The sequence below is a fragment of the Tinamus guttatus genome, unplaced genomic scaffold (assembly GCF_059628265.1).
Source record: "Tinamus guttatus ecotype Peru unplaced genomic scaffold, ASM5962826v1 Tinamus_guttatus_pri_ptg001087l, whole genome shotgun sequence".
In the NCBI taxonomy this organism is placed as follows: Eukaryota; Metazoa; Chordata; class Aves; order Tinamiformes; family Tinamidae; genus Tinamus; species Tinamus guttatus.
In genome coordinates, this window is record NW_028289621.1 from 3,056,793 (window position 1) to 3,081,393 (window position 24,601).

General features: G+C 46.3%; 2 protein-coding genes across 2 annotated transcripts; one reads left to right on the plus strand and one right to left on the minus strand.

Moving 5' to 3' along the window:
- The first annotated feature begins 330 nt into the window (after positions 1-330).
- Positions 331-3,714, plus strand: TAF9B (TATA-box binding protein associated factor 9b). The gene is made up of 7 exons (XM_088538427.1): positions 331-418; positions 490-571; positions 916-1,052; positions 1,120-1,254; positions 2,260-2,341; positions 2,638-2,751; positions 3,533-3,714. The coding sequence occupies exons 1-7, from the start codon at positions 368-370 to the stop codon at positions 3,697-3,699; spliced, it is 768 nt and encodes a 255-aa protein (XP_088394553.1). The 5' UTR covers positions 331-367; the 3' UTR covers positions 3,700-3,714.
- A 1,710-nt stretch (positions 3,715-5,424) lies between these two features.
- On the minus strand, positions 5,425-24,352 carry KIF4A (kinesin family member 4A). The gene is made up of 30 exons (XM_010218538.2): positions 24,211-24,352; positions 23,943-24,057; positions 23,146-23,336; positions 22,763-22,855; positions 22,000-22,166; positions 21,642-21,736; positions 21,328-21,447; positions 19,557-19,732; positions 18,531-18,592; positions 17,795-17,930; positions 17,240-17,298; positions 16,937-17,042; positions 16,177-16,242; positions 15,716-15,901; positions 15,101-15,204; positions 14,681-14,825; positions 14,380-14,490; positions 13,508-13,591; positions 12,799-12,912; positions 12,429-12,584; positions 11,931-12,025; positions 11,348-11,477; positions 10,354-10,524; positions 9,873-9,962; positions 9,023-9,100; positions 8,839-8,934; positions 7,961-8,122; positions 7,082-7,201; positions 6,214-6,336; positions 5,425-5,607 (listed from the first exon to the last, which is right to left on the minus strand). The coding sequence occupies exons 1-30, from the start codon at positions 24,331-24,333 to the stop codon at positions 5,425-5,427; spliced, it is 3,657 nt and encodes a 1,218-aa protein (XP_010216840.2). The 5' UTR covers positions 24,334-24,352.
- Between the last annotated feature and the right edge of the window lie 249 nt (positions 24,353-24,601).

The window sequence follows — 24,601 nt, forward strand, 5'->3', positions numbered from 1 at the left end:
CGGGCCTGTACCCGACCCAGCACCTGCCGTTCCCGCTCCCAGTGGGATGTCTGTGCCCGGCACTGCCGCTCAGCAAAATCGAGTGACTTTGGCCACCAGCCCTACGGCCCTCCCGCCGCCACACCCGCAGAGCGAGGCTTACTGCATCACAGAAATGTATTATTTAAGTATTTTTTAATAAAAAAGGCCATTTCTAGGGCGGGGAGGGGGCCTTTCGCCTCGGCCAGGCCTCGGCCTAGCCCCGTCACCATAGCGACGCCCCCCCCCCGCACGCCGGTCACGTGACCCGCCGAGCCCCGTCGCCATGACACCGCCCGCCCTTCCCGCTCACGGGGCCGGAAGCTGCGTCGGCGGCAGAGCGGAAGCGATGGAGGCGGCGAAGATGGCGTCGCCCAAGAGCGCGCCCAAAGACGCGCAGGTAGCGGCGGGGCGGGGGGGCCGGGGCGGCCGGCGGGGCCGCGCGGTGCCGAGCGCTGCTCCCGCCCGCAGGTCATGGCGCAGATCCTCAAGGACATGGGCGTCACGGAGTACGAGCCGCGCGTCATCAACCAGATGCTGGAGTTCGCCTACAGTGAGCGGCGGCCGCGGGGCCGGGGGCTTCACAGGCCCGGGGAGGGCGGGAGGCGACAGGGCGGGGGGGGGGCGGTGGGGTCGGGCGGGGCCGGGGAGGGGACAGGCCCGGCGGGGGCGGCGGGGAGGGACACGGGGCCCTGGCGCCGCCGCGAGGGGGACTTGGCCCGGGATGCCCCGGAACGCGGGGGGAGCAGGTCCCGGGCGGCCTCTGGCACCGACCGTCCTTGAGAGCCGGGTCGTGGAAATTTCTGGGGGTTTTAGTCGTAAATGGGGAGTATCGGGGTTTTTTTTCATTTATTTTTTTCTTTTATTCCACTCTTAACGAGCACCTCTTTTCCAAAGGGTACGTGACCACCATCCTGGAAGACGCGAAGATTTACTCCAGCCATGCCAAGAAGTCCAGCGTGGACGCCGACGACGTGAGGTTGGCCATCCAGTGCCGCACGGACCAGTCCTTCACCTCCCCGCCGCCCAGAGACGTGAGGAAGGCGCGCGGGGGCCGCGGGAGCCCGGCACGAGGGCTGGGCGCTAACCCTGTCCCCTCAGTTCCTGCTAGACATCGCGAGGCAGAAGAACCAGACGCCTTTGCCGCTGATCAAGCCGTATTCCGGGCCCCGGCTGCCCCCCGACAGGTACTGCCTGACAGCCCCCAACTACCGGCTCAAGTCGCTGCAGAAGAAGGTGAGGGCTCCGCTCGGGCGCTGGGATCGGCGCTGCTGGACCACGGTCCTCGTGGCCTTAAAGGGGGTGACTACAATACTCAGCTCTCCCACCAGGAGCTGGGCTGAGACAAAGTCAGAGGGTTTTGTCTCTTGGGATTTACAAATGTTCTTGCTGTTACTGATTTTGAATGTCACGTGTATAAGAAAATGGATCTGTGACTCTTTTTATTCTTGCAGCAAAATTCCTCAAGTTTAATTCCTCATCTTATAAAAGGCAGGACTAACGCTTAGGTTTTTTAGAGTATTTTCTGTCTCTTATACCTTATGTATTTTTCCTCTTTTGTTTTAGAGGGAAAAGATTCACTTTGCTTGCTGAAAAATACTCACATCTCTCCCTCTGTAGTACTCTATTTCCCCCATCTTAAAGGAGTGTTTCCACAGTGAGCCTAAGGCTATATTCCAAATATTGATGTGGGTTATTTCATAGTGATAAATATAAAATAGAAGAACAAATACTGATTAAAAGGCTTTAGTTACTCTTTCTTTTAAAAAAAAGCTGATGCTCGTCCTGGCTGCTCTCTATCGGATCAGGCAGCTGCTGCTCTTGGGCTCCATGTCAGGTCTGGGACCTGCCAGGCTGTAGAAGCAGCTTGAGATGTTTAGAGGTGTCAAAAAAATCATTTTTTGGTTTGGTTTCCAGCGTGCCCATCTCTTGGTGAGCAGGAGTGCCCAACTATATATTGCTGGTGTCCTTATTATGAGGTGGAAGGTCCCGTTTTCCCCTTACCTGGTGCTGGCGAAGGCTGGCGTGTCCCCCGTGGGTCTGGCTTCCACAAGGCACCTCGTGGAGCTCTGACACCGCAGAGAGTCGAGACCTTCTGTGTTGGGATGTGTCGGCCTAACCTGTTACCGCTGCCACGGCGGCTCGGGTGGTTTTGTAGGAAAAAGGCGGCTTTTGTTCATGTGCAGAATTGCCAATCTCTCACATTATGTCTGATGTCTAATTAATATTCTCGCTTGACAGGTCTCTTCCTCTGCAGGCCGAATAACTGTCCCTCGCCTGAGCGTTGGTGCTGTGAGCAGCAGACCTAGCACTCCCACTTTGGGTAAGAAACGGCTCGGTTTTGGTTTCCCGTTGTGATGGAGGGGGGAAAAAAAAAAGAGTATTTTAAAACCCTCTTCAACCATGTAAGCAAGGCTGGGTGGCATCGTGGTGCAGCGTCAGGGCTAACACTTGGGCATAACTGTGCAGTTGCACCTGAAAAGCTGACCGATATCCATGGAGTAGCCACGTGTTCCTGTGGTTTCTGGTTTATTTGGAAACAGTAGATTCTGTGTTGCAAGCAAACCACGGAGCGCACGTTACGTGTGTTCTTACGCCCCTGCGGGGTCTGTGTTCCAGGCACGCCGTCGGCGCAGGCCGTCTCTGTGTCCGCCAAGGTCGGCGCTCCCGTGTCGCTCACCGGGCAGAGGTTCACGGTGCAGATCCCGTCTTCTCAGGCCACCGTCAAAGCAGGTGAAACGCGGGCTCTGAAGCACCAGCCCCTCAGAGCAGGGCCACGCTCTCCCGCTCATTTCAGCAGAACAGGAATTAGTTTACAGTAATAATGTGCCAAAACTATTTAACCTCCTCAGTTTTTAAATATTGCTGGTCTTTCTTTGCAGTGTTGGCTAATTGTGCTGCTTCTGTCTTTGGTCATTCCAGTCACTTCTAGTTTTATTCATATTTCTAGCATGGTGGTGGTGACCAAAATTGCTCTATTATTTCCCTTACAGTTTAGCTACCATCTCAGTGCCTGTTTGCCTGCCCTGCTGCCTTCCTCCTGTCTTCCCTGCAGATCTTTTAGGTGTAGTAACACTCCCAAATGCCCTGTTGTACTCACAGCTACGCAGCTGTGTGCTGTGTTTGTTAGTAACATTGTCTCATCATAGGGTTTAAATCTGTTCATGTAAGCAACAAACTGAGGCAGCTTTTGTCTTCATATGCTGTGAAAGCAGTATTGTGCCTAGAATTGTTAATATACGTGACATTAAAGTGATGCAAAGCTTCATAAACAATGATAATGCTCATAAAATTGACTCCAGAGAAGGTTTAGCGCCTGGTGTGCTAAGAGTAATAGAACTTAAGAGAAATGAGGGCTCGCGGAAGAGAAAAGGAATTTTGGCACAAAACTGGTTTCTGATGGTGGCTCTTTAACGTGTCTGAAAGGAGACCTGCCCTGTTAGAGCTTGGGAATTGGGGGCAGATGAGCTGGTGTTTTCCCTCGTGTGTTTAATGGCGTCTTTTTTCTTTACAGCCACACCAACAACTCCGACAGTTCAGAATGTTCTAATTAATCCTTCCTTAATTGGGCCAAAGAACATTCTTATTACTACAAATATGGTGTCGTCGCAGAACACAGCTGGGGACTCGAACCCCTTGAAGAGGAAGCACGAAGACGACGACGACTACGATACCCTGTGAGGAGGCCACCTCGGCCCCTGCCCTCCCTCCGAGTTGCGATTCATCTTGAGGCCCGGGGTGTTTGCCAAATGCTCTTTGCAAACTGTAAATAGTCTGTTAATGGTGGTTGTGAAGGGAGATGAAGATCATGGCCCTGTTGAACGGCCAAACAACAACTCTGCTTTTCCTGTAGTGTCCTTTAGGCCTCGATAGAAATGGTAAAAAGCTGCTCACCAGGAGCACGGCCCTCCCGTCTCCCCTGGGCTCAGGCTCTGCCTGTGAGGCCGGGGGAGCCGGGTGCTTTTGCCCTATTGCACCGTGCCAAGGAAAAGTACTTTTGGGCAGCACTGAGTAACGTAGAGTCTGATACAGGTGCTAAATTTCAAATGGAGTAAAGACAAAGAAGACACTCTGCAGTGAGGAAGGAAAGACGCAGGAAATATTGGCTTTTTTTTCCTAAATGTGTTTATTGCTTCTAGACTGTGTTATTTCTGTACCACGTTCTCCATGTGCAGCTTGAATATGTGTGACGATTTCCTCTGTATTTCCACTGTAACAAAGGAGAAGGAGGGGTTTTCTACAGCACGCTTCCTTCCTTCAACCTGTTAGTCATAAATCAGTGAGTGCTGGTGGCCTTAGGCCCCCCCCTGTCCCTGTGGGTGGCAGTAGGGCTGGGGCCCAGCTCTGGCTCCCTTTGGTTCCATCTGCCTGCCCTGGGCAGCAGCGTGTAGTTCTAGTGCATTTAATAAAAATGTTCTGTTCTTAACAGCAGCGTGTGCAGGAAGCACCAGCTAAGGGCAGAGGGAAGGTAGTGGTGGTCAGGAGCAGTTTGCTTTTGGTCTGTATTAGGAGCTCAACTGTTTGATACTGAAACGCAGAAGAACCATTTAAACATGTTTTATATATTAAAAAACAAACAAAACCATTGGCGGTGCTTTTAAAATACCTGCTCCTTGGAGGTGCTTTTGTTAAATAATTGCTCTTTGTAAGGCCTGGGCCCTGCTTGTCACAGGTGCAGAGTCCCAGAGGAGGCTGCTGGAGCAGCCACGCTCTGAATTCAGGCTCAGCTGCAAGCCTGGGAGCTTCTCCTGCCTCCCAGGCTCTCCCAGGAAGGAGGACCAAAACTGGAACTGTGAAAAATACAAAGCTGTTTTTTTAAGTAGTTTATTCAAGCTACAAAAACAAATTAAAATTAGTACAAGGTTCATCTAGGGCTAGCCTGCTTCTAACTTCACTGACCATTTCATCACTGCTAGCTCAGTTAAGACTAAAGACAAGGTCTCGTTAAGATCAAGTACTGCCAGCTCTGAGGTGGGAGCCTGGAACAGTTCCTCATTCTGGACTGGAAAAGACAGGACCCAGAACTCCAGTGCAAATCCAAAGTTCTTTCAAGGTCATGGATTTAATCACAGTGTGGCCACAGCTCAGGCTGAGGAAAACAACAGGAATGATGAATCGATTCCACTCGCTACAAAAACTCCAAAGAGGAAAGAGCTTTTTCAGCATCGTTCTGGTACCAGACATCCACCCCCACCATCCCACACATACAAATATTTATAAAGAATTTACAGCATCTAGGAAGACCTAGGGGTTGATTCCCTCACTGGTGCCAACAGCTGTGAGGCAAAACTGGCGCCAGGGTGATGCTGCAGCCAGAGAGCTCAACGCGGTTTTGAAAGTCACCAGCCTCAGGGACAGTAAAGAAGTGCAGCACAGCCCGGGCACGGGCAGCCTGGCAGCTCTGCCTCAGTTGACTTCCTCCTTGATAGGAGTGCAGCCCGCGAAGAAGCTGGTCATGCTCTTCAGCGTCCTCTTCTTGATCTTTACAAGGGGGAGCTGGTTCTCCTGGCCCTCGTCTTTCAGGAGCAGGGAAGTGGCAGCGTTCGTCTTCTTGATAGATAGATCCTGGTCTGTAATATCTTTCAGGACCTATGAGGAAGCAAGGAGGGAAATGTTGCAGCTGGTCACTGCTCTGACGAGAGGCAAGCAACCTTAGTAAAGCTTGGGGACAGCAAAAATGTACATTCCCTGGCCAATGTGGAAAGAAGTGCTGCATTCCTTTATTCAGGGCAAAACCTGAAGACCAATGCCCAGGCTGAGCTGGAGGAGACAGCACTGGGAATCAGCATCAGAGGATACACATGAAATTAAATGAATCGGTTTAAGCTGAGGCAGAACTTCACCTGCCAAGTCGAAGTAGCCTAAGAACAATAAGTTTAGGCATAGATAAAAATCTGTCCTAGTTCACCAGGTCCATCTGTCTTTTATTGCTGGAAGGTGCAGCAGGAAAGTGGGGGATGTTAGCATTAGTGTGGGTGAGAGCAGCACCTCAGCTCCACTTGCCATGGCACAGCTGCTGCCTAAGACAGAGTTTGTGCTAAACCCCAAGAATTCTGCACCCTCCCGGCTCAACCACAGCTGGCCATAGAACTGCAGTGTGTTCAGAAGGCTCCAGCAGCAGTTTTCATGCGGGTTGTGTCCCTGTTGGCAGCCCCGAGTTGCACCCCCGCTCGTTTCCTCAGCCTTGAGCAGTACCTTGGTAGGTGGAGTGATAAACACGGGCTGGAAGAAGGTCTCTTCGGCAGAGGCTTCAGTGGGCTCCTCTAGCTTGAAGGATCCCTCAGAATCCTTGGACTGGTCCTCACGCAACGTGGCCTCCTGAGGGACAGCACTGTCTTAAAGCACATTTACAATAACCAGCCCCCCCCCTCTCTTCCAGGGGTTACAGAAATACTAGCATTCTCTCTGGTTTTAAAGTATTCTCTCCAATTTCCAAGCCCTTCCTAGGGGTACCTGCCGTCATCTACTAGCTCAGTGAACAATCCAAGAACTGCTGCTGCTCAGCAACACAGCATGGGGGAGGTCTCTGCTTCCCCTGTCCAAGACCCGAGGGCAAGGCCAACCCTTCTAGCAGGACTCAGCAGCAGCAGTTCCTCATGAACCATCCTGATGCTGCAGCTCCCCCTGCCCAACTTATTCCTTCCAACCTTAAAAAAAAAAAAAAAAAAAAAAAAAAAGGCTTTTTTGTAATTTGAGCTCAAGATAACATTTGTACCTGCAAAGCATCAAAAAGGACTTTTTTTTTGTCCTCAGATTTGCACCTGACAACTACCAGTGAGCAAAACCAAGTGATTTGGGACATCACCGAAACTTCTATACTTCAGAGCAGTTTCTATTCTGTCACTGGTTCTGCAGCAGCAAAGCGTGGAGTCAAATAGCACAGATAAGCCACTGAATTACCGTGACATTTACAAAGGTGCCAGGTATTCACCGAGTGAATTCACTCGTTTCCGTAGCCAGGCTGCAGCTGAACGGAGCGGTTCTGCTCCTCGCACACACGTTCCCTGGGGTTTGCCCTGGCTGGCCGAGGGACACCAGCACCCCCGAGCGGAGCCGGGCTCACCTGGAAGGCCGGGTCTCTGTTCCTGCATTTTGCCGAGTCGCAGGTGCAGCCGCCCGTGCAGCCGGCCTTCTGCCTCCTGCAGCCGCAGCGCTTGTCTCCGCATCGGCCTTTGCAGGAGCACTGGTAGGAGAGAGTTTTGTGCAGAAAGAGCTTTGGTGGTTTGTGAGCGCACCCAGGTTTGCGCAGCCCGAGCACCCCAAGCTGAGGTCACCAGGCTGGAGGACGGGAACAGCCGCCGGCCGTCACGAACCTTCCCTGCCTGTCTCTCATCCCAGGGGATGGAGACAAGTCCTCTGGCCGCCTCCTGAGCCACTCTCGATGGAGCAATCCCAAAGAAGCACCTTTGATTTTGTAGCACCCGACTTCAGCTTCCCCAGAGGGTGCCGGTCTCAGCGCCAGGCAGCACAACAGTGTCACCACGCTCAGGGGCCTCCTTCGAGACCAGGTGACCCCACACAGCCATTTCATGGCCCAGCAGAACAAGAAACCTTTCTGCAACTGCAGCGTCTGCGAGCTGCAGTCCCACGCTGACCAGTGACTTGCACTGGGCTCCATGTAGGGACTCAGAAAAGCAAAAACTGTTAATTTTGCTCTCTACTTCTTTCTGCAGCGTGACCAAAGCCAAATTAAAAGCAAACAAAAAACCCACCACGTAACCTCCACACAAGCACAGCTAGCAACATATCCACCCCCCACCTGCCAAAGAAAGCAAAGCAAAGACAGTAACAAGTCACACCAGCTGCAGACAGCTCCACAGATCAGTGGAGACCCCTTGGTCTCCTTCTCCATAAACACACCAGATCCCCAGGGATGCGGGCAAGGGGATCCCTTGGAGGTCGCAACAAGTCCAAAGGGGACAGTTGGGTGACTGCATCTTACCCCCATCACGCTTCTTTTTGCTCCTTTGGCTGCTTTCACCGGGACCCACTCTGCATCCTCCAGCTCCCCTCCAGACTCCCCCGAGTCAGAGAACAGCTCTTCCACGTCCACCTCTGGGGACGGCACGCGGGGCTTGGCTGTCGTTTGCTGGCGAGCCTTTGGCTACACACGGAAATTATTATGGATTGAGGTCCCAGAAAAAAAAGAAAGGACAATTTTGACCATGGTTTCTGACAAATGATACAATTAATCAAAGCAGGGTTTTCAGAGTCCCATCAGCATCCCCCATTCCCCTTGGGCAGCCTAGAGAGATACAGGGTCAGGGAGAAGGCAAATAATCACACTGGCCGTTCAAGCACATACTTGGTTTAAACTGATAAAATTTAAAAAGTTTTAGCAAATTAGTATATTTGTATCACAGTTTTAGCAAAAATAATTTGGGATCATTTATTCCTTCCTTCCAGCACTGGGATTTAGATCTTTTGCAGGGCAGTGACAAAACATTCTATGACAGACGCCTTGCTCTGTGACTCAGAGACTGAAAATACCGCAGAGAAACACCTATAGCTTACTCAAGAGCATGGAGTTAAACATTATTATCATGTCTGATACAGTCAAACATAATTAGGCAGAAGGCACAGATTTTTTCCTTTTTTAAGCAGGGAAAAGGGTGCCAAATAATTCCAGAAATATTTCAAAAATGGAAGCCTAAAGGACTGTCTGAAGCACAGCCCAAGCCTACTCCACTGAGCAGAACAAGATGCCTTGCAAAAAGCCACTTGGCAGGAAGAAACCAAGACGAGTGTTAGCAGCCAACACTGATGCCCAGGGAGAACCCGGGCACCACAGAAGCAGGACAGCGGCTGGGCAGCCCTTACCTTGGGGGGAATGTACTCAAAAGGGGAGTCTGGGGACTGCGCTTGCTGAAGGCATCGGAGCTTCTGGCCACTGGCCACTTGGAGAAGCAGCATTTTCTGTCAAGAAGGACACGAGTTACCTCTGCAGGGTGCACCTACCCCTGCCAAGTTGCTCCAGTACAACGAGGTCTGTACACATTTCTACCTGTTTGAGAGTGTCATTTTCCTGGAGAAGTGCTTGGTTCTTCTCACACATCTCCCTCATTTTCTCCAGCTCTTCCTCCTGTTTGCAAGAGACAAGGAAATTGCAAGACACAAGGCTTACATGGAGTAGTGCAAATAAAAAATCTGCCCAAACAACTATTTGGTTCTTTTCCAACGTTAAAGGGGCTTCTCAGTATTTTCCAACAGGACATCAGCTTTGGTTTCTAGATCAGGAGGATCATTAGTGCCATTACTTGCTTTTATGCATAACATTGTCAATACAACTGTGAAAGGATCCAGTCTTTTAAGCGACCATTTAAAACCTAAAACTCCTAAAAACCTAAGATTTTGAAGCCTTTTCTCCAAATTAGGGGCACCCAGGATCAAAGCATCTGCAACACCCACTAACCATGTCCTTCCCCAGCAGCACTTCTTCCTTCTCCTAGCCCCAAGGAAGGGGCAGTTCGTAACCTGCTTATTTCAGGCCAATGCCCTCCCCTGCCGACAGCGCAAGGAGACTGTGCTCAGCAAAGCATTAGCAACACTGCTGATATCCTAACTAAAGGTGTCCTGAACACAGAGGATCCTGCATGAGCTGATTACAGGGGAGTTTCTTCTATAGAAGGAGATGCACAAGAGACAGAAAACAAAACACACAGCTCCACAGTCTTAGCTGAACCTGCGTAGCGGCTCTCTCAAACTCAACACAATCGTAGTTACAGATAGAAGCATCCTCAGCAACACTTCCCTTTCACACATTCCTCACTATAAAGCTACTATTTTAAATAACTGCATGTGCAACAGACAGCACCAGTGAAGAGGCCCCAAAAAGCAATATCCAGAAACTCTACCTGGAACTTGAGCCGCTCTTGCAATTGTTCCTCTTCCATTTTCTTCTCTTCTGCTTCTTTTTGCTTCAATTGGCTGAGCAGGTACAGAACCTGCAAGCATGATAACAGAGGACAAAGAAATGTGAATTCTTGAAGAGATCTGGCAGACTTGGCAGGAAGGGCCTTGGCAGTTTTCTCAAGAAAGATTGCTTTTGGCCATTCCCAGCGTTATTCTGCTCCAATCCACAAAACACCAACTTGTGCTTAGGTTCTACAACCTCATTTAGAGCAACATGAAAAAGCTACTGAATAAAAGCAATCCACAAGAGCCAGAGATGAATAGAGAAATTTGGAGGCTGTTGCTGCCTGCCCTGCAAGAGGCCAACGAAACTTGAACAGATCAGTTTTGTCATGCCCCTCTTGCCTTTTCCCCAAGCAGATGTGGGAATCAGAGTTCCAGGACATTAGCATAGAAGCTCCCAGATTCTGTAACATGTTTTACCTTTTCCTGGTGCTGTTGCTCCCGCAGCAAAAGCTGATTTTGGAACTCAGCCTCCAACTCTGTTGCGTGGTTTCGCTCTTCAATTAGCATCTTTTGTATGTCTGAACAGCTAGCTTTCTTCTCCTGAAGACTGCTCTCCAGCTTGCTTTCCTGCACTTTTGAGGAGACCAGCTGAAAGAAAACAGCGAGAAGGTTGCTTGGGTCAGTGAGCTCCATATTTTGCCATGTTTTTATGACAGAAATGCTTCAGTCAGAGTAAAACAGTCTGCTTATGAAGGGGATGAGCCATCAGCACCAAAGGTAGCAGACGAGGGGTTCAGAGCTGGCAGACAGTGTGGACCCACAGAGTGGAGATAGCAGAAGTCTTGCACAGTCCTGCAATTCCTATCCTTTCCTGCTGCGCTTGAGATGAGAGGATTACAAGAAACCCACTGAATGCTCTCCCATATTTCTTCCTTCATTCTTTTCCTTTAGACCTTGGACTGCCATGTGATTTTGTCCTTAGGTTGCTCTGCCTTGATTCTGTATTAGCCCAATTTCTTCTCTTTTCTACTTCCAGTCCTGTTCAAGCTTCTCTCATCCCAACAATCACACTAGTGTTCCCTAGGCTGACCTCAGGAAATACTCCCCTTGCTTTTGTACAGACTGTCTACTTGTTCTGGAAGTATTTTAAGCACTTTTCCACTCCTGCTTCTGAAATTTGTCTCTTCCCTTTTACTGTTCCCACGCATAGCTCCTAAAATAGCCAAGCTTTAGCAGACACCCCCCAACCAGTGACTGCTATGCTCCCCTATTCCCTTCTTTTCAAATTTTAACCCCCAAGCTGATCTAGAGGAGAACGTTTTAACCAGAAACTGAAGGAAGTTAACCTAATCCAGAAAGACAGTGCTTCACCTGAAATTATCCCTGCTCTTGACCCATTAGTCATTTCCTTTCATTCAGGGCTCAGAAGACCGAGATTTTAGTAATGAAAACTGGAAAACTCTGAATTTACCTCTCCAAGGAGATACTTCAAAGCACATTTAGCTTCTAGAATTGTTGCAATGTTGTCCCAGCGCTGTTTCGCACGGTCACCGTTGTCTGCATCCAGGAGCTTCTGCTGCAGATCTGCTATCTGAGCGCTCCTTTGGAAAGACACATGCATTTGAGATGAAAGCACAGGACAACCTGAGCTGGTGCCTAAGCTAGAACGGCCTCTATCAGAACATTAGACTAAACGGTTCAAGCCAAGACTTTACTACTTAGCATGGCCACTGGAGCTTACAGGTGTACACCAGGCACTCGCCCTTCTACACCTCCAACTAAAGCAAAAGTACCACAAAAGCACCATGTTCACCCCATCTGAGGATGCTCACAGACAACTAACATCAGAACAAACTTAGTTTTGCCCGAGGAGTATCCTCAACTCGCCATATTTTGGGAAATTTCAGGCCAAGAGAACCACATGGTTTTACTTCATAGTTTTTCATGTTAATGTTATAAACTACTTGCATTTGTCTTCTGTTTCACAAAACAACTACAGAGAAAAAGTAAAGATAAGGTGCAGGCTGCACATCAGCTTTCTAGTAGTGTCTTACCTTAGCTCCATCTCAGTTTCCAGGCTCTCTATCTCCTTTGATATGGAAATGTCCATCTCTGATGCCTGCAAATCTGTTACAGAGTAGGTCCGTCTCTAAAGAATTGCAGGAATAGATAGAATTAAACAATAGTTGAAGAAATGTTGAAATAAACAACGTGTAAGACAAGGCTTTCATTTATAGCCATTCCAAGAGAGGAACAACATTATTATAAAAGTTTCCAAGAGTCTCTTAATAGCTTGAACCCCATTGCTCCTTCACAACAGCATAAAGTCTTCAATATGGGTTGTGACCTGCTGACGTCTGTCAGTCTCCCTGCACTAGCACCCGTGGTCTCTGACGTGCCAGACGACAGCGAGAACCTTAGCCCTTCTTCCAGAAAAGAAACCATCTCCATCTCCCCTCTCTGGGGCCAGGACCAAAGAGACTGAGACTAAGTTACAGCACTTGCTGAACAGCCAGTGGTTGGAACAGGGGACAGGGCTGCTTCTCCCTTACCCGGAGCTTCGGAGGCGGGTTTTGCCCAGCTTCTTTCTTCTCTTTGAGCTGGAGGAGCTCCTGTGCCAAGAGCTTTCTGTCCTCCAGAAGGTCACTAAGGTGCCGTCGAGCTTCCTCAGTGCTAACAAGCACCTCTACTTCATTCGCAAGCCAGTTCTAGATGGAAAACAGTATAGTGGTTCACTACGGTCTTAACTGGCACCCTCTCCGAAATGCCTTCACACCTATATTGACTATTAACACATGATAAGAAGTAACTCCATATTCCTTCCTCTGGATTTCCAGCTGCCAAGCCCTCGTGGTGCCTGACGCGTTCCCAGCGCCACGTTTGCCTATTGCTTGCAGGGCTGCACAGAGCACTGCTACCCACCTTCACTCGTGCAGCAACTCCTTCCATTCCCCGGCTTTGACTCTCCTTGCGCTTGTCCGCGGCCTCCCGCTGCCTCTGCAGCGCGTCCTTCAGGCGCTTGTTAGCAGCTGCTGCCTGCAAAGTGTTCTGCGTGAGAGCTGAGCACTGCTCACCTCGCCTAGGAACCCTGTGACAGCTAAAAACCCTACAAGACATTCACAGTGCAACCCGCTGACAGCCACTGAGGAAAGAGTGCATAGTTACTGGGCAGACTGATAAGTCTAAAACACAACTTTAGAATTAATTCTATAATATACTCTGTAGAGTGCCAACTTTTTTTTCTTTGCTGAAAGTCCAAGTTTATGAGTTTGATTAGAAATCAGAATGGCACAAACTCAGAAGAAAACGTTCCCAAAAATGGTGTCAGGTATACGTCCTCTCTGCAGCCATCCTCAGATAAATTTGAACTGCAATCTAGCAAATCCATCTGAGCTTATTTTCTGTTTGCTAGCTTGGGTATCCATAATAGAAATCAGTCTGATGCTAAAAGGGAAATTTAAGGAGCAGATTTAACTAGAATCCCTCAAAGCTTACCAGAAGCACAGTGTTTTCTATAGAAACATATAGAACTATTTCCAGACCTGTCAACTGCTTTTAAGAAGCTTCTGCATGCTCTGCTACAGCCTCCAGGCTGTTCTGCAGACCTTTCCAGTGCACATGGGCCCCTCACCTCTTCCGTTTTGCGCCGAAGAACATTAGCTTGTTTCTGGAAGTCTCGCTCCATCTTAAGTAGCTCATATTGCCTCTTGCGATCCTGCAGGGAAACACATTAGATAGAAAAGTTGCATGTAATTTTAATAACTAGGCCCAATTTCACATTTCATGGTAATTTCATGTTTCACGGAACAAAATGCCTGCATAGCAGAATGGCAAGTTTTAGTGCTTCTTGCTTGATGATGATTTCATTGAATATTACAAGGTTAAGCCACATGTTGCCTTTATGAATAAATGGCCATTAGGCTTAAAGCAACTACAAAAGTTTCCACTGTTTTGTAAAATAATAATAACAATAATAATAAAAAAGTTTAATAACTTGAAGGCTGTAAGAGATTGGAAGTCACGAGTTTAAGCTGTAGCATCCTAAAGCATTTAGGAGCTAACTTGTTATAGTAAGAATTTTTGTAAGACCAGAAATCAAGAGGTACAGATGTCTGCTAACTGCTGCAAGCATTGAATTTCATTAACAACTCACTGCTTGCTTACAGATCCCATATTCCTTAATATACTAAATATTTCCCAGTCCATGGCTAAAACCTACAGCCTCAAGTACTTAAAAATGTTTAAAAATATTTAATATTTTGCCTTCTGCTTCAGGTCTGAACAGTGATGACAGCATTCATAGCGTTAAGACCTCAGATATAAGCGAGACCATTTATGACAACTTGTGAAGGGTGGCAGCCATATGAATCAATGTTTTGTTAACTTCAAAGCAATCCTCACGTGTTTCTCAGATGTTTGTTAAGCTACACAAAGCCTTGCAGCAAACCCCAATAAACTGTTTCACTCTTCAGGGTGAAACCTGGGGACTTATTGTTTGCTCACCCGTTCTTTCAGCTGGATCACCTCCTTGTCCTTCTGCTGTTTCCACTGCCTAAACTTCTCAGCATCCTCTTTTATTTGGCGCATCAGCTGTACCCGCTGGTTTTTCATTTCCTGAAAAATAAAAACAGCTAGGAAAAATATGCAAAGTGTGCAATGTTTATACTCTGCATAGTTTCAACATATATAAAAATATATATAAATGGTGTTCTCTTAACAAAACAGAAAATATCAGCGTCTTCCACCTGGAAGCTGCTCTGTCTACACTAGAACAAGTCTGAAATTTGTATGCCAGGATACTTACCCTGATCTCCTGGTTCAGTTTTAAGACTGTATGTTCTGTAGATTCCTTCATCTTTAAAAGCTTTGATTGCTCATTCAGCTTCTTCTTCAGTTCGTTAATTTGCCCTTCCAACTCCTGAAGCCTTTTCCGACGCCGTTCACTCAGTCTGTAAAGACATTACATTTTAAATAGACTCTAAATACTGTCCTTCTTAAGCAAGTATTCTCCAAATTTAGAAGCTCCTTATGAAAAATGAAAAAACTATTCATTAAAATGTCACACCCCTGGGATCAGTGATGCAGCATTCTTAATCTAGTTTGCATCAAAACAAGAACCATTCCAAACAGGTGAAGTAAGGCCAAGACAGGGAGTTTTCATAGGTAAATAAATCACCACAGTTAGTAGGGCTACTAGCCCTGTAGGTCGTGTAGTCACCCTTACTTGGCTTGGTTGACATCCTTCTTTGCCATTTGCAGAGCAGCGATCAGCTCTTCCTTTTCTTTTTGCAAACTGCTAACCTCTGATTCCAGGTCCTTGATATTAGTCTGAAAAGGACAGGAGAAGTAACCTTCCAAGTAACAACTTTGAAATTCTATTCAACTCTACTCAACAATTTCAGAGATGGCAGACCCCAGCACAGCTGATGAATCAGGGAAGCCAGATCAGATGGCTGAATGATGGAAGGTAACAGGGAGGTACTTTCATTTTGGCTTGGTGTGGCCAAGCATGTCCGAGTAAAACACAGTTAAACTTCACATAAAACAGACAGTAACTACTAGCTTATTTCAAGGGACAGAGCATCTTCTGGCAGGAAAATTGTCTGTACACTAGCAGGAATGTCTTTCCTCTCCCTCTCATCCCATTGACACTTGTTAAACACCTCCCCTAGTCTGTTCTGGGTCCAACTGACCAGTGAATGACCCAACTTCAGTAAATTGACAGAACCAAAGATATGCTCATGAAAAGGCAGATTTCTCCCCGTTTGCCTCTTCAGCAGTGCAGTGACTGCTTTAATCATGAAAAATAAATTAAACAGCCATTTTGGAAAGGGTTTACCTGATATTGAGACTGAATTGGCTCCAGCTGACTATCATTCTGTGTCATTTTCTTGGCAAGAGCCTCTTTTAGAGCCAGGACTTTATTCAGTTCTGTCAGCTCTTTAGACATCTGTGCTTGACGGAGGGCATGTTGAGTGGTGAAGTCATCTGAGGATCTCTTGGTATCCCGGCCCATTTCTGCTTGCTGGAAGAGACACAACCATGAGCCAGAGGTCAGTCCTCAAGGTCTCAAATTATGTTTTTGCAGAACATTTCAAATTCATTTTTACATAAGACAATCACAACTTCAGAAATCAACACAGGTTATTGACCTTTAATAAAGAAGGCTGCAGAAAAGCAGCACACTAAAGTGAAACATATCTAAGCCAAATAGATGGTAAATAACCAAGGATGGAGGAATGACATGGGATATGTCATTCCCCTTGGTAAGGCCTATGCTGTTGGACTCCCCTCACTTACAGGTGAAGCATCCTGTTCAGTGTTTGCCATCTCTGCAGCAGCTTCCATCACGGCAGCACTTTCCCTCTGCGTAGGACAAAGAGAAAAACCTTTGGCATAAAATGAAAGCTAGAGAAGAAAGATGAAATTAATAAGAGCCTGTTGGTGTGTGACAAAGTCTGAGTTTTCTCCTCTCTCCAGAAAGCTGCCTGTGGAAAGAGATCACCCATCTTCCTGCTCTAGTAGTGAGCAGACTCCTCCCAGACTGGCTGGCCAAGGCATTCTTGATAATGCCCCCCAGACTCCAGCATTGCCAGCCAGTTCCTCACAAGGATAAGGAGCCTAGGGACTGGGAAAAATGTCTAGCAAGGGAGGGGAGAACAGAGAAGTTCTCCAACAGACAAAGATTTGTCAACTTCTATTAAACTCCATGTCTCAGCAATTAAGACCGATTGTTTAAAAAAGAATTTATAACTCAGCTTCTAGCTTTTAGACTGTAAACCCTTGCTAATCAACCAACACAGACTTCTCTTATGGAGACTCACTGATTCTCTCCATGTGCAGTCACTCAAGCACAAGTGGCTTTTCTGTATCATTGAAAGTGCAGCAGGACAGCTTGCTTTAAAATAGACATCAAAAGTCATTTAGTATTTGCAATACCTGGGGTCCTTAAGCAAGGTTTCTGCTGAGTGGAATCCACTGCTCAGCAGATTGGTAGAAGAGCCCTTGGTTTCACTGCTGAACTCATTTGGCACACTTTTTGCCCTAGATATGTTCTTACCTGCAACTGAACCAACACTTCCTGCAGATCACGAATCACCTCTACGTTTTCTTTGAGTTCCTGGTCTTCCACGGTCTCTAGCAGCTTCTGCAGATCAAGCTTGCACCTGAAATGCAGACCTGGGAGTGAGTTCACCAGTCTGACATGGCAAGTTTGTGTCACACGTCAATATATTAACAGCCTTCCCCACCCTACACACAAATGAGTTTTGAATGAAGTTGCCTGTATCCAGTTCATCCCAGCAAGAACTTTCAATGCTGAATGCATTTCCTCAGCACAGATAGCGTATGGAAAGAGACTTACACAGCATGTTGCTGAAGTTGCTCTAGTTTGGCATTCATCTTCTCATTTTCTTGTTCTGTCTAAGAGAAGTCAGAATTATACTGAATTGCAGGAAATGAGAGATACAAATAAGGAGCCAGAAGACACAGAACTTATTTGCAGCAAAAGATACATCGTTATTCCACAGTAGATCTATGCACTGAAACATCTTGCATGATCCCTTCCACCAGTTTGTTTAGACTTAACTTTTTTGGTAGTAAGACAAGTAAGAATTGGGATATATACTGCAAAGAATCAAAAAGAGAAAGAGAGCAGATCTGCACACACGCAATCTCTGGTGCTTAAAGCCTTTAAGCAAAAGAATGACTTAGGTCTAACTTAGGTCCCCTGAAGTCACCAGACCTACAGACTCTGAAAGACTTCAGAAGATGTTTAGTTCTGATTACCCGATAGCTGGATATTTCAGATAATCATGAAAGTAACAAAGAGATACCCAGTATGTTATTAGTAAAGAGCTGTTAGTGACTGATTGTCAGCTAAGAGGAAAGCCATGCAATTTAAACTCTTCTCAGTTACCAGGAGGATCCTTTCCAAAAACTGCGCGGTCTGACCAGCAGCCTCGCTCAGCCCCCGGCTCAGCTTTTCATTCTCTTCTGTTAGCAGCTGATTCTTCTCCATCAAGGACTGCAGATTCTCAGACGGTGCCAAACTGCTACAATATCAAGGACCACCTTGGTTGTGAACATGGCTTTGCTAGAGTTTTGTGACAGCATTGAAATTACCTCCAAGTTTCCTAAATAATTTGCATTGAATGTAGTTTGCAGCAGTGGAACAAAAACAGCGGGACGAATTCTAGTATCAAAAGAAATGCTGAACAATACAGCATACCACCAAGAGTAGACATTTCCAAATCAATTTCCAGCAATGCTGTAATCAATCACAGCTCTGGAAACTGCATTTATTTGGGTTTTGAGATATCACCAAAGACAACACCCATGCACACTATTTTTTCCCTAGACTTTGTACTTCTAAGGACAATGGAGACTAATTTGGGGCATGCAGTGGAACCGAACAGGTGGAGATGGGTTTAAGAAACAGATGCCGATGTCCTTTCAGATTTCCTGCAGTTTATTTTTGCAGTCTTGCTACAAAAATAAACAAGCTGTAGATGCATGGGATTTCTGTAAGCACAACCAGAAAAAAAAACAAAGACCCTCACCCTACAGCACTGTCACCTACAGCAAAGCAGCTCTAGCTTTGGGTCATGTATGATGTGTAAGAGTTCCATTGAGCATGAATCTACAAAGCTTACTTGATAGACACTGGGAGGGTCCCTCCATGGGCCTGCAATAGTAACACTTGTAGTTGTTGTACCTAGAAATAAAACCAATTACTGCTTGTAAATCCTTTTCATACAGTAACTAGACAGTTGAAGGAATTACTATTATAGTCCTTAGTCTTAATGTATTACCTTGCCTTTTACTGTTTTCTGGGAAAAGAATCATATATCTCCATGATACTCAAAGAAATTTGCTTCTAAACAAGCTCCCCCCTTCTCAACGGTGCTCAGATTGGTGCCTGCTCAGTTTTCGGGTGGCAGCCACCAGTGCTGGACATAAGGTGCCAGAGCCGTCACTGCATCAGAGGGGACATTTCCCACTTGGTAGCACTGACACAGCGGTGCATTGCTACCTTTCACATGAGAGAGAGCCAGATTGCTTTTATTCTTCAGCTGTGTGAATGCATGATTTGAATTTACAGTATTTTAACAAACATTCACTACGCTCTGGTGAAATTTCACACAAAAAGCTTTACTGATTGAGTAGTCCTATGAAGATTAAATATATCATATGCTCATTGCCAAGCAAGTGCAGCAAGCCTGGTTGAACAGCCAGGAGTAGACAAGCCATCCAGCACTCCTAGCTCTGGATGTAAGCAGCTCTTTCGAGTTGGTGCAGGTTAGGTCCCCCTGAAGCTAATTGCACAGGAACACTCCTCACTTCCCACCGACATAGCTGCATAAAGCGAGCAAGGAGACCATCACCAAAGCTCTGTCCTTGTCTGTAGGACAATGGGCAGGCAATGATACACTCACCAAAGGGAAAATGCTGACTGCACTAATGCTACCTTTTTTTTTTTTTTTTTTTTTTTTTTAAAAACAGCCTCAGGGACTGCTGCAGAATTCAGGTCCCTTTATAGCACTTACACAGCCACCTCAAGACACAAAAACACATACTGAACAGTTTTCATACATTCAGCAGCTAGACACCCTCACTCTGCTTGCTCTTTAATGAGCTCACTACCGCTACTCTTGTGACATGAGGAAAGGACCAAGTACCTGCTGCTTTAGATGTTGAAGCTCAGCTGCCTGAGGATCCACGTTGATGATTGGCTTATTTTTTATTTTTCTTGCCCTGTCAGCATAACGCAGAGTATTTAAAGTTTCTTCTAGATTGGAATCCGCTGGGCTTACACAAGCAATCATAAGAGTGTGGCTGTTACCTCCCAGAGAATCTGAAAATGAGACATAATTGATGCTTTGAGGGACAGCAAGAATGAACTAGTAAGGCATCACCATTCAGATAGCATGAGGGAATTACCATATAAGAGATAATGATGGAAAACAACAGCTAGATTTCTTTTGTCATCTACTTTGTACCCTGTCCATCAAGTACTAAAGAGCATTCTTAACATGCCAAAGTCCCAGAGTCGTTTCAGATCTATGCACTGGTGATTTCACATCCAAAGCCTCTGAAGCACTGTCACTATGTTGAATATATGTAACTTCTGATAGAATATTTTCCGGTTCTTTCCCCTCCCTTCTCTCACACAGCAATAGAACCATCTTCATGGATATCCAGACACCTGAATTCTTATTATTCTTTTCCAATTTAAAGTAATAATGACTAAGAGCACATCTGTTCAGATCATTAAGGTACACAGTGCTTTACCCTTTGTTTCTACACTAACATGTATTGCATGCCTAAAATTTTTAATGAAAGAGGGTCCCAAACCCAACTCTGCATAGTCCAAGTTCCTTATATCTGATATTTTCAGATATCTGAAATACTGAAAACTCAACTTTTGTTAGCAGCTTAACTATCAGAACACAAACAAAAATCCATTAGGATGAATTATTGCAGCTATGACCATATAAAAATATTAAGACTAAGCTATATAAAAGACTGTTACAATGATTGAAAAAATAAACACTCTAACAGAGATTCAGACTAAGAAATCAAAATACAAAGAAATGAAGTGCACAGTTAAGGCACAGACAGCCTGAGCTTCTTTCTGGCCGTGATATCCTTCAATCAGCAGCTACAACCAGGATCTAATAATAGGTCTCCATTTCCAGATGTGTTCCTTCTCACTGCCAAAAAAGTTGCTCTAAGTTTATCATGTTTTCTCCCATCACAGAGTAATTGCAATAGGGGAACCCATTTGAGTGCCTACCTCAGAGCAATTGCAACTTAAAAATCAGAGCACAAAAAGGGTCTAGCTACAGCAAGTAGAGGAATGAAATCGATAAAAGCAATCACATTTTCCGCAACAAGCTCCCATTTCAGGATGCAGCTGTATGGCTGCGGGACCAACCGTGAGTTGGGCAAGAGAGGAACATGCAGGGACACTTAAGTTTCAGTGGGTGAAGCAGAATGGGTTTGAGGAAGGACTTGCACACCCAGCTGCATAGGGAGACCTGGGAACAGTGAGGAGGGCTCACAGTGGGAGGCTGCTGGGTCAGACATACAGGTCTCACTCACAGGGAAGGCTCCACTTGTTCTAAGGGCCTCTTAAATCCCCTAGAGCTGCTTCCTTATCTCAGCTGTGCTAGCCTTGGGTAGCTGCAGCAGGGGAGCAGCCAGCCGTTGTTGACAAAACGGAACACACGTGCCTGGCCTCGGCAGCAATTTGGTCTGTGTGCAGCTTCACACCCTGTGCCCACTGCCACGTACTCTGCCAGGCCCCAACTCCCGGTTCTTCCGCAGGTGCTCTCACTACAGGAGTGGCTTTCAGGACTCTTTTTTTTTTTTTTTTTTTTTTTTTTAAATAGCTGGTTATTTAAAATTCATCTATAGATCTAGGCTTTACCATTATCTGGTTCTTACCTTGCAGCAGTCTCGTTAACTTTGAGTCTCTGTAGGGGACAAAACTACCCTTTTTATTCTCATCACCAAGAGCACTGATTACATTCCCCAGGCAGAGAAGACCTCTGTTAATGTTGATTCCTGCACACAAACAGATAACAATGAGTGAAGCTACCTCAAGAGCTAGAAATTGTTTATTGGCCTTTTGTAAAATCACAGAAAGGTAAAATATGCATTATACTTGAGGGACTGCTTTGCTTCTCCTGACAAAGACTTGATTTACAGACTCAGGAGTGGCAAGAAACACAAGCGATGCCTGTCCTCTGCTTACTGACCTTCTTTGAATCTGTCTCCCTCAGCCTTGGTCTTCTTTTGTCTTTCAGATCCAGCAAGATCAACCAGGTGCAGCTTGGAGTGCAAAATGCTGTTCCTAGGGCAAAAATTGGCTATTTTACTCTCTCAGGTCAACAGGCAGCTAAGATCTGAGCAGTTTAGGATATTAGTTTGTATAGTTGAGTTACTTAGCTGAAAAGTAGAGACACAAAGCATGGTCACAAAGACAGCCAAATAAAGCAGCTATCTCAACTGTAGGTCAGCTGAGTTAATCCAAGACTAGGAGAATAACAGACTATGAAATCTGTACTAAGTCCAACTCCTATCTGCTACTACAGGTAGCTGTGCTGTCACACTTACTTGTCACTTTTCTTCTTCTGATCAACTGAAATGGTGAAGATGGCATGTGACCGGGAGGACTGGGAGTTCATTGCTGTGGAGGCCACCTTTCTGGAATTGTTTCCTTGCTCTAGGCAGAATACAGTATCCTGGGCACAGGCAACGTTTCTTTCCGTTAACCCTATAATCTGTATCCAGGAAGAGAGCATCATTTATCCTTTTATCGTGTTCACCCCTAATTTATCGTGTCACAGCAATTCAGCTGATGAAGGTTAGGAAAATATACAGTCAGACAAAGTGGAGTCTCACTTCAAGGGAGAGGGTTGCTAACAGTGTGGATCCTCTAGCAAGTTTGTTCTGAGCTTCCCATCAGTATCTTGAAAATACCCCACCTCTCAGTCCCCTCTGGCATACACATACTAAGTTCTTCTGCCTGAAAGCCAGTTGGGCACTGGGACGGAAACAGCTCCTCGGGACTCCCCGGGGAAACCCACAGCAGCCTGTGATATCCCCTGGCCCTGCATAGCTTCGGCCCAGGGCAACAGTTGTGTCAGTCACAGGCAGAAGGAAAGAGCTTTATCTTTAATGTCTAACTCTGTTGGTGTTGCTTTTGGAGAAAATTTAAATGCTAAGCAGTTGTGGTGACTTTACACATTTATGTTTATATAAGAGGTAGTGTGAAAACAGCCCTTAGTGCATAAGACAATTGTTTTATCGAAACGTTTGTCCCCAGCCATGCTGCTTATGTGCCCGTTACATATCCGTTTTTAACAGGACAACAGACCTTTATTCCTTCTTTGGGATCTTCCCTGATACTGATTTGAGAAGACCGTTCTCTAGATGAGCACAGCAGGTCTAGAATATCTTCATTGTAGATCTGAAAATATCAAATAGCAGCTCAGAATTAGCAGCCTTGCAAGAACACAGTTTACATAAAGCATGATATAATTATGCTCAAGCCAAGGCTAACTTTGCGTGACACTGAATCCATTTTACCTTCAGCAAGAAGTATACAGCACTTAGAATTCAGATTCTGAAGACCTTATAAAATTTTAAGTTTTGATGCCATAAATTCCTATTACCAAAGGAGACAGTCTCACTAAGGTTCATTTTGCTTGCAATTCACAACATTGTAATGTTTTGAAACAAAAACAAAGCAACTTTTACCTCTAAATAGGAGACCTTGAGGACAATTTCCCAATCCTGCCTCTGCTCCTTTTCTTTAAATAGCAGCTTGATTACCCGAGGGATGACCCCCACACTAGGTTCATGCTCTTGACAGGCTGTGTAGGTACCTCCCATGGAGTATGTTTTTCCAGATCCTGTCTGTCCATAAGCTAACACAGTAGCATTATATCCTACAGGAATAAAGAATACCTGGATCAGGAAGCCAGGTAGAGTCCAGCAGAATACTTTGACAAACTAAGCAGCACTCCAGTCAAAGCATCCTTCCCAAAAATCACTGCCACTCATTATCAATTTGCATAGCCTTGATGCACAGGTCATAGTTAACAACAACAAGGAAAAAACATCAATGAATACAGCAGAAATACTACAGCTTTTTCAGGACAGCTCTGTTGTTTTAACTAAAGACAGTCATAGATACTCCCCCATCCCAACTCCACTCCAGCATCAGTAACACTTTCTAGGATAGTCTGCTTATCAATTCATCACACTGTTTTTAATAAAACTTTCTTGCCTTTATGAAATACCTTCAAATCCAAAATGACCCAGCAAACATGCTTAAGTCATCTTGACAGCCTTACAGAAATCCACACGTTATAGAGGGGCAAGATTTCTCACTGAAGGCTGGAATCAGGGTCTAAGAGCAGAGAATTTTAATTTCGGGGAAGCTGGAGGAAGAAAGGACTCAGAATGGAGATCACATACCTTTCACATACCTGAACCCACTAAAAAAAAAAAAAAGTACTTTAAAACAAATTTTTAATTCAATCCTTACAAACCTTTGAAGATGCCTCGGATAAGAGGCACAACAGCCGTGTTGAAGACTTCCTCTTGCTCAACAGAGGGATCAAACACGTAGTCATACGTGAATGATTTATCGTTGCCTACAATTACCTGTAAAGATGATGAGAGTGATCAGTGCTGGCTGCATTGTCACTGAAAGACAAAGACCTGTACACCACAGAGAGATATATAGACACCTGTAGGTGCATACACACATGGGCATAGACAGGCCCTGCTCACAAGCACAGCAGGCAGCTCCCTTACCTGCGGTTCCCCTGGCACAAAGGACAGGCACATCTGGCAGCCTTCACAGGTCTCCTTGGGCACCAGGGGCCGACAGCGCAGCGCCACACGCACAGGGATCACCTTGTCATCTTCTCTCACCATTTTCTCTTTCTAAAACGGCTGTCCTGAAGACGAGCGGAGACAGATCAGGCTCCGCGGGACGGAGGGGTCCCCTCAGGACCGGGCCACACGCGGCCTAACACTGAGGCTCTGACCCCCCATTATGGCCCCGGGAGCCTCCCTGGAAACCCCCAGAGGACCTAACGGGTCTCCCGCACCTCCATGCTAAGCCCTAGACCACCCCCAGCCTCCCTAGGAGCACGATCGAGCCCAGCATGCCCTCAGAGCGCCCCCTCCACACCCACCTGCC

Coding starts and splice junctions, on each gene's coding strand:
- TAF9B (XM_088538427.1), top strand. CDS start 368: ATGGAGGCGGCGAAGATGGCGTCGCCCAAGAGCGCGCCCAAAGACGCG. Junction 1,053..1,119: donor CCTCCCCGCCGCCCAGAGAC/GTGAGGAAGGCG, acceptor CTGTCCCCTCAG/TTCCTGCTAGACATCGCGAG. Junction 2,752..3,532: donor TCAGGCCACCGTCAAAGCAG/GTGAAACGCGGG, acceptor TTTTCTTTACAG/CCACACCAACAACTCCGACA.
- KIF4A (XM_010218538.2), bottom strand. CDS start 24,333: ATGGTGAGAGAAGATGACAAGGTGATCCCTGTGCGTGTGGCGCTGCGC. Junction 22,856..23,145: donor TCAAGGTCTCCTATTTAGAG/GTAAAAGTTGCT, acceptor TGATATTTTCAG/ATCTACAATGAAGATATTCT. Junction 14,826..15,100: donor AAGGATGTCAACCAAGCCAA/GTAAGGGTGACT, acceptor ATGTCTTTACAG/ACTGAGTGAACGGCGTCGGA.